The sequence below is a fragment of the Dama dama genome, chromosome 23, assembly GCF_033118175.1.
Source record: "Dama dama isolate Ldn47 chromosome 23, ASM3311817v1, whole genome shotgun sequence".
Classification (NCBI taxonomy): domain Eukaryota; kingdom Metazoa; phylum Chordata; class Mammalia; order Artiodactyla; family Cervidae; genus Dama; species Dama dama.
In genome coordinates, this window is record NC_083703.1 from 56,746,837 (window position 1) to 56,756,127 (window position 9,291).

The 9,291-nt window shown below is 52.0% G+C and overlaps 1 protein-coding gene across 1 annotated transcript; it reads right to left on the reverse strand.

Moving 5' to 3' along the window:
• Positions 1–7,889: 7,889 nt before the first annotated feature.
• Positions 7,890–9,291, reverse strand: LOC133044416 (large ribosomal subunit protein uL4-like). Its single transcript, XM_061125801.1, has one exon. The coding sequence runs from the start codon at positions 8,836–8,838 to the stop codon at positions 7,984–7,986; it is 855 nt and encodes a 284-aa protein (XP_060981784.1). The 5' UTR covers positions 8,839–9,291; the 3' UTR covers positions 7,890–7,983.

Sequence of the window (9,291 nt, forward strand, 5' to 3'; positions counted from 1 at the left end):
ATTGGAGCTGTTGTCGTTAGGATTATTAGCCCTGGTTAGCTGGCCCAGTGTGAGCAGAGGAGCCAGCTTGTGTTAACCCACTTCAAACCACCACCCTTTGGGAAAATAGATGGGCTCTGAGGGCAGAAGGGTAACTACACAGGGGACTGGAGCCACTGTGTTGGGTGGCAATTCATTGCCTTCTCTCCGTGAAGCTTCCAAACAATCCCTGCTGGTGGTTGCAATCAAACCCCTCAACTTGGGCTTCCCTCCAGTCACAAAAATATGCCCCTTATGGCTCAAACAGATGCTCGTTGGGTTTTAGACCATGGGCAAATTAACAGACTAATTCATCCCCGCTCCATTAGGAACAATATTTCAGCCCTGTCAATAGCCACCAGCTCCATGCTGGCAGACAAGACCACCAACTGCTCAGGAGACCCAAGGAGGCAGATGGCATCCTTTGCCTGTGATCATTCAGCAGAGTCCTGGGGTGGCAGACCTGGAGATGGGACACATCTCCTGGACACCTGGGCAGCAAACTTCCAGCCTCCAGAACCTCCCTGCCCTTCACAATCTGGTCTCAATAACCCAAGCTTTGACATCACACATTTCTCTGGTCAAGTCCTCCCCAGAATATTTCTGAGGATTCTAGGAGATAAGGGAGGAAGGCATATCCTTTCTGACAGTCACCGAACCCTTCCTCTTACTTCTGTCCAGGACCCCTTATGTCTCATCTTTGTCGTAGTTGGGGTCCACGCACTGCTGCGTTCTGTCTCAAGCCTGAACATGCCCTCTTTTCCTTTCCCCAGTACATGACCCCACCAAGGCTCATGCAGAGTTAGTGGGCATAAGATTGCCCAATGCTTCTGAGTAGGGCTTCCCTGGTGGCTCAGTGGTAAAAGAAACCGCATGCCTATGCAGGAGACGCAAGAGATGCCGGTTCCATCCCTGGGTCAGGATAATCCTCTGGAGAAGGAAATGACAACCCACTCTAGTATTCTTGCCTGGAGAATCCCATGGACAGAGGAGCCAGGCGGGCTACAGTCCATGGAATCGCAAATTGTCGAACACGACTGAGCACGCACCCGTGCCTGCCTCAGGGGAGGAGCAGTGTGATAAAGGCAAGTGATGGCAAATATAGACAAGCGGAAACAACACTCAGAGGATAGGGATGGGTGAGCCAGCCTCATCCCATCACGGGAGCTCCAAACTGCTCTTCCCTGCCCCCAACACAGGGTCCTGTTCTCCCAGGGCCTCTCACCCCGCTTCCCTGGTGCCCCATGCCTGCCTCAAACCTTCTTTCTCTGGGCCTCCCAATTCTTTTGGCCTCCCAAAAGAATTGCATTAGGGGCCACTGCTCAGAGGATAAGGAAGTGTAAACTACAATGGGGAACATTTCCATCCCCAAGAGTGAACATTTCTAATTGGAACATGGACTCATGTTTATCTTACTTTTCAGAATAATGTGGCAGAGATGTCCTTATTCTAGGCAATGCCTTGCACTTTGTCTCTTATGACAAATAAGCCCCACTCTTTCTCTGACAGTGAATTTTCCTTCCACTTGGCAATTCAGCCAGCATGGTTTATGTGCAGTTTTCAAGCAGGACCTTCTCCTGGTCCTATTTCCTCTCAGAGTAGATCTTTGTGGCTCTCTGCTTCCATGCTAGGAGCAGTTTGGATGACCTCAGGCCAGCTGGTTTTTTTTTGGAAGGCTGCCCAAGAAGCTGCTAATCCCCTTGATCTTGGTCACAAATCTGTCATCTTCTATGTTGACCTTCTTGGCAGATAATCAAAATGTGCTAAATTCTAAAACTACTTTCCCTTTGGTGTCTGAATATCTTGTGGGTTTGGTGGGACTTCAGAAACCAGTAGGGGTAATTTGTTTCCTCTCTCTTCTGCTATTCAAACATGACTTTAAAGTCTGTCCCCAGAGTAGAAATAAAACTCGAGTGTGTTAAGCTTTGGACCCAGTGGGATGTGGCTGGTGAGGTGTGGGTCCTTATCCTGACATGTTGTAACCTACATCTCCCACATTCCCTTGACTGTGTGTTCCAGGTCAGGGGTTGCCAGGAGAGAAATGTCTGGGCAGTTTGGAAGGCAGATGTGACATGGTATGAAATGGGCTCTGATGGGCCAGGCCTTGTGGAAGCTCCTGCCTGTCGCTGCCAATTGTCCCAGGGCAACAAGAGGACCAGCGGCTCCTCCGGCTCCAGAGAATCCTGGACCAGGTGCGTGACCAGTAATGTTGTAGGAAAGGGGACCCCTTCCAGAGCCCAAAACTGGGCTCTTGTCTAACACTCGGAAATGAATTGTCCTAGGAGACACATGTGAGACACATGTGCTGACAGAGATTTTATTGGGAAAGGGCACCCGGGCGGAGAGCAGGAGGGTAAGGGAACCCAGGAGAACTGCTCTGTCACATGGCTTGCAGTCTCGGGTTTTATGGTGAGGGGATTAGTTTCCAGGTTGTCCTTAGCCAATCATTCTGACTCAGAGTCCTTCCTGGTGGTGCATGCCTTGTTCAGCCAAGATGGATGCCAGAGAGAAGGACTCTGGGAGGTGGTCGGACAGGTGGTGTCTCCTTTTGACCTTTCCCTAACTCTTCTGGTTGGTGGAGGCTTATTAGTTCCTTGTTCCGTACCAGGACCTCCTGTCATAAAACAACTCATGCAAATGGTTACTATGGTGCCTGGCCAGGGTGGGCGGTTTCAATCAGCGTGCTTCCCCTAACAGTAATGTATGAAGGTGGCCAGCAAATCACGCATGTTGTCGATCTGGGGATGCTATGAGACTGAAGCAGGTTCTAGTCCATCCTGTGGGCTCCAGTCTCATGCCACCTCACCCCTTGCTGTGTGCCCTGCCCTGCTGACCTCTGGGAACTTTGGGCCAAACAGCCAGCATGAAGGCATCAGCCTTCCAGAGGCTCCATCACCACCTTCATCACTACATAACTTCATCATCACTTCACAACCTCACCATCCATCCGAGAACACACAGGCCCCATAATAAATCTTATTCCAAATAGTTTACAGGATTGGATCAAGGAAGCACATCTGCTTATCGACACAGCCCTGGACTCGATGGTCCCGAGGCCACAATTAAATTCTGGGGGTCACAGGTCGACGTGAGAATCAAGTGAAAGCCGCAGACTCCGTCACAGACACGTACTTAAACATAACACATTTTGCCCAATGATAGTGGGTGTTAGTGGTTATCCCACTTTAAGGTGCATACATAGCACCGGGGGATCTCAGACACTTACTAAAATGCAGACACAGGTGCTGCAGGCCTGGGGCGGGGCCCAGGGTTCTGCATTTCTAATAAGCTCCCTGGGCCGTTCTGGCACATTCCATCCATCCTTACCGTGTATCCTGCAGCCGTCTGTCCTCCACATGAACCGGCAAGGGGCTTTGTCACTCAGCTGTTACTTCAGCTCTCGCTGCTGAAGCGTCCAGCTTGCACCAGGCACCGTGCAGTGTAACAGAAGAGGCTAAGACAGCACTTGCCCCTGGAAGGCTTGCCCGTGGCCAAACAGGAAGGCAGACAAGCCAGGAGGTGGCACACCTCGCCCGTGCCATGCGAGGGGGCCGTGTGAGGAGCCGGCGGGCCAGAGGAGAACACAGCTGGGGCCTGGGTGCTGGCCAGGCCACCTCAGCTGGCACCTGCAGGCAAGAGGGAGGGAGCCAGGAGAATCTCAGTGTGACTGGGGTATAGGATTCCAGGCCAGGTGTGGGCGAGACAGGCTGGAGGGGCACTCCCAGAACCTGGCCGTCCATCCGAGAACACAGCATGTGAAGGCTGCACCTCGCAGCCCAACTCTTAGGCAATGGGTGTGAATGGCCCACATTCTGCAACATCTTCCCAGGAAGTATCATCCACTCTTAGGACCTAAATGAATATCGCCCATCTGAAGACTGTTTGCAATAAATGTCTTCACGGTTATTGAGAGTTTGCCCTGATCCCTGCAGCCCCATGCTTGATTTAAAATCCTTCCATCTGGAATTATTAGTTAAGGGCGGTTTAATCAAAGTAAAGATGGATGGTGGAAGCAAATTTCGCTGCTGGCATTCAGAAAAGCATGCTATAGTTCTTTAATCGTAGTTGAGTGAAGCTTACCCGCTTTGAATTATTAGCTAATGGCATCTCTGCAAACGAATGATGTATTGGGCAAGGAAACTTTGCAAACGAACAGCAGATCCTGAACGGATGGGTATTTCGTCTGAAGCTGAAATGTGCGTTACTTGAACAATCTGTCTTCCTAGTGGAAACAAAGTCCAAATCAGAGGCTGACATTCAGCCTTGAGCTCAGATCTCTCTGTGCATTTGAGATGCTGGGGAGCACAATGGGGTCCCTTAATTCCCTGTTCACCTATGTCCCAGAAACCTCCCTCGCAGCAGGCCTGGCCACTTTGGAGCAGCCATGGGACAGAAGCACGCTTTCTATGACTGACTAGGTGGCCCTTCACTAGGGCCCTGTCCTGAAACAGCCGCCCAGCCAGGCCGGCACTTTTCACTGCCCACACACCAGGGACCTGACACCGGCCCCCAGCCCTTCCCAAGAGAGACAACTCACCATCAGGGTCTCCTTGTCGGGACCTACCTCTACACTGCCTGTCATTACAGAGGTTCTCAAGGACCCCAGGGAAGGACGTGAGGGGGACCAGTCATCTCCCCAGGCCATCCTCCTCAGACGGCTCAGCATCAGATCCCTGGGGAGGGCTCGCTACTGCATGCAACACTGGCATCACCTGAGCCTGTAGGTCTGAGGCTGAGCCTGAGAACATGCGCTTTAAGGAGTTCTTGGGTCACGATGTTGCTGCTGGCCTAGAGGCACCCCACTTTGAGAACCACTGCTCTAGTCTGTGTCAGAGGCTTCTGATCTAGGACAAAGGTCACCAGGAACCCAGCAGAACACCCCAGCAGGGACCAAAAGTGCACCTTCTATTTCAGCCTCAGGATCCTGGCCAAATCCTGCCTTCAAAAATAACCAATGCTAGGATCATGACCTGGCCTCGCTAATCACGGCCCATGAGATCCCTCAGTGCACTGAACCAGGGCTCCCTGCCTGCCCAGCCCTGGGAACATCAGCCCAGGCAGATCAGCAGAGTGTTGGAGGACTCTAGGCCAGTCCCCACTCTCCCATGACCAGCAGGGTCATGTAGGCCGCCCGCAGAACCCCAGTGAGCAGAGGGTCCCGCCAGGTGCACTTGCCTTGAGGATTCATCACGATGGTACAGGGAGGAGTGGGCTTTCCCAGTGGTAAAAAGTCCTCATACAGTCCAGGAGATGCGGGTCCAATCCCTGGACTGGGAAGATTTCCTGGAGGAGGAAATGGCAACCCACCCCAGTGTTCTTTCCTGGGAAATCCCATGGACAGAGGAGCCTGGCGGGCTACAATCCATGGGGTGGCAAAGAGTAAGACACCGCTTAGTGACTAAATAACAGGGAGAAGCACTTTCGGCCCGGCATGTACTAGGGGCTCAATTAAAGCAGCTGCAGTGAATTATACTATTAAGAGCCGCTCCACCCGATTCTGCCCCTGGAAACTTAGTGTCTGCTTGAAGAGATGGCCTGTGCTCATAAATCAGTTACACAACAGTCCTGCCTGTTTGTGTGGCTTCTCAGCGGACCGTCTTCCTTGTTCATAGTTGGGGCATTAATCAGCTACTCCACCCTCTGCCCCAGGCTGGTCCGCAGCAAGAGCTGGACAGATTTCCTGCCCACAGCCCCTCCCCAAGTGAACCGATTCATTTCCTGTCCACGTCTGTCCCTCTCAGAGGCGGAGACCTGAAAGCATAACGCTAGCACCCACGTCCCTGTGAGTTCTGCTGGTACTTGCAGGAATTTAAGATGCAGCTGCCCAGAGACATGGGGGCGCATTTCTGAAGCACTATGGGGTTAAAGCCCTGCCCCTTGGGCTTCCCAGATGGTGCTAGGGGTAAAGAAGCCGCCTGCCAACGCAGGAGATGTAAGAGACTCAGGTTTGATACCTGGGTCGGGAAGATCTCCTGGACGAGGGAGTGGCAACCCACTCCAGTATTCTTGCCCCGAGAATCCCATGGACAGAGGAGCCTGGTGGGCTACAGTCCTTGGGGTCACAAAGAGTCAGACATGACTAAAGTAACAGCATAGCATGCATGCTTCCTTTCAAGTGTTCCTTTGCAAACTTTTCCAGTAAAGTTTTGCTGTTAAGACAGTCAAGCCAAGGGGACTGGGTTACAGAGTTCTGCAAATCTCTTAAGCAAAGGCGCCAAAAGTGGCATTTCGCTCGAGCCTGAGTGCTAAGGCCATCCTGGCAGAAGCCAAGTGTGAGCCTCCAGAGCTGGCTGACCTTTGCAGCCAGAAGGCCTGCCTGCTGACCCTCGGTTATATCAGCTCTCCCCGGGCTGCCTCTGGAGAGCAGTTCTCTAAATGTAAGCCCTCAGCCCAGGACCAAGGTATTTTTATTTATTTATTTATTTTTTTTTTAACCCTGGACATAATTTATTTTTTGCATAGGCATAAATTAGAATCTGGAGATAAAAAAAAATTAAGAACCAATAGTGCAGCATTTGTTACAGGAGAGCGCAGACAAAACCTGGCTGCCTGGAGGCAGGGGCCGGTGCTGGAACAGCACAGCGGGTCTGTGGGGCCTCACCTTTGTTCCAGCCCCATCCTCTAGGAACTCTTCCAAGGGCACCCACTTATGCAGTAGCCCTTCCTGCCCCCTCCCCACAGGCCAGAATGAACCACAGAGTAAGAACCCAGTCAGTGCCCTCAGGCCCCTCTTGGCAGCCAGGTTACAAGGAACTGAATTCACCCAAGGCCCCACAGAACGGGGCTAGAAATTAAGCCCTTAGCTTCTCAGTTAAAAAAACAAGACCTTGAAAAATATTTACACAATAGAGCACGGCCTGCCGGGTCCAAAATCTCCCACCTCAGCACCCGCTCCTTAGCCACCGCCCCCCACCCCTACCCGTGACTGCTCCCCATAGAAAATGAGTCAGAATAGAAACAATGAAGCAAGAGCTGAATAAGCCCCCAGGGATGGCTTAGGATCAGGGGCCTGATGGGGTGGGGCAGGGCCGACAGTCTGCACCCCACCCCACCCCAGTGACACCCTGGATGTCACTCTCATCGTGTCACTGGGCCACCACGAGAGCCCAGGGAGCTCCGTGAACACTGCTGGCTGCCCCCAGAGGACAGGTCTGCACCCCTACACCCTGGGGGAACGTGGCAAGCTTGCTCTGGGGAACAGGTGGGCCCGAGCGGGAGAGGGGAGCAGAGTGGGCCCTGGGCCCAGCATCAGGAGAGAGAAGACAACTGCTGTCCCCAGCAGAGGGGCTCCTATAGGCTCCCAGGAGCCAGACCCTCCAGGGTACAAGAAGGCCCTGGCCCACCCTGACCCAGGACAAGCAGTGTACAGAAGCCCTTCAGGAACGCTATGAGCCTCAGCTGATGGCACTGGTCCTCTCCCAGGAGCTTCGTGACCAAGGTATTTTTAGCCAATCGTGTGATGGCCACGGCTCTGAGGCTATGGTCAGGATGGGACCAGAGAACATTCCTGAACTGTGAGTCCCTGCTCTGGACTGACTGGTTCCCATGGCTTCCCTCCTAACCCTTTCCCGAGAGCACACAGCTCTTCCTGACCAGTGTCAGGACAGACTTTGGCCCTAATGCCTGTAACACATCATCCCTTTATGGTTAACAGCACTGGGACACCGTTCCCCCCACTTGAAAGAATGTGGCATTATTGACAAAAGAGCCACTCACACTCAGACAAACTCCATGAGCAAGGTGTCCAACCTGGACAGAACAGATACATCCTTGGACCCAGTTTCCCGAATCTTCAGCTCCCCTGGGCTCCCCACCTTCACCATTTGTACCATCCCTTTCACCCTCCATAATGGCATTTATCCCAATACACTTTTTTTTTTTTTTTCATTGCCTCTTTGTTCAGGTCTTTATTCAAAATTAGCTGTCCAAAATGATTTGGCATTTATGGAATAAACAAATTTAAGTTTACGCAGCAGCCTTCTTTCCCTCTGAGGTGGGTTTCTTTTCTGTGGGCTTCTTCTCAGCTGCTGGTTTCTTGGTCCCTGCAGCCTTTTTTCCCACCACAGGCTTCTTCAGCTTCTTATCGCCAGCAGCCTTCTTTTCTTTGTTTCCCACCACAGCCTTCTTGCCCTCAACCCCCTTCTGATCTGATTTGGCTTCTAGTGCTGCTGCCTTATCCATACGGATTTTGTGGTTCTTGGCCTGTCGAAGAATGGTGTCCTGGCGCATGGTCTTTGCGTATGGGTTAAGCTTCAACATGATTCTCAGGTTTTTCAGTGGATTCTTCTTCAGGACTCTGCGATGAATCTTCTTGCGTGGTCCTCGGAGTGCTCTTTGGATTTCTGGGCTTTTCAAGATTCTGCTAAGGTCTGTATTGAGCATCTTGTGCATGGGGAGGTTGTAGTTACTCTTGAGGGAGGCTCCTTTACGCCAGGTGCCGAACAGCTCATCTAACTTTCGGAAAGCACTTTCAGTCCAAATGCAGAAACGTCCCACATGGCCACCAGGAGCAAGTTTCAAAATGTTCAGCTTGCTTACATTAAGCAGAGTAATTCCAGGGATGTTTCTGAAGGCCTTGATGATACCATTGTCTTCATTATAGATGATGCAGGGTCCCCTGAGCTGGATACGGCGACGGTTTCTCATTTTGCCTTTGCCAGCTCTCATTCGCTGAGAGGCATAAACCTTTTCGATATCATTCCAGGCCTTAAGTTTCTTCAGAAGCAAAACAGCCTCCTTGGTCTTCTTGTAGCCTTCAACTTTATCTTCAACAACCAAAGGAAGTTCAGGAACTTCCTCTATACGATGACCTTTAGGCATGACCAGCGCTGGTCAGGCTGAGGCAGCCAGTGCAGAGCAGATGGCGTATCGCTTCCGCGTTGTATTCACTCTGCGGTGCCAATGTCGCCAGGTCTTGGTTGGTGCCAACATGCGGCCCCCACGACACATATTTCCAAAAGCACCCTGACCAGAACGGTGAGTCCCGCCACCTCGAACCCTGGGAATTTGAGCCACAGCTCTGTCCATACCCCAAGACTCAGCACTGGTTTGATGACCTGCTAATTCACTGACAGCATAGGGCTGGCTGTTGTTTTTGCGCAAGTTGGTGTGAACAAAGTTAACAATATCGGGTCAAATGGGAGCCTTGAATACAGCAGGCAAAGTGACATTTTTGCCAGAGGACTCCCCCTTTTCGGAGTACACTGATATCAGTGGATGAGCACACGCCATGGCGGGGAGAGGAGAAGGCCACGCTCCTCTCAACCCGGCAGC

Excerpts from the sequence above, each read along its gene's own strand:
- LOC133044416 (XM_061125801.1), bottom strand. The coding sequence starts at position 8,838 with ATGCCTAAAGGTCATCGTATAGAGGAAGTTCCTGAACTTCCTTTGGTT.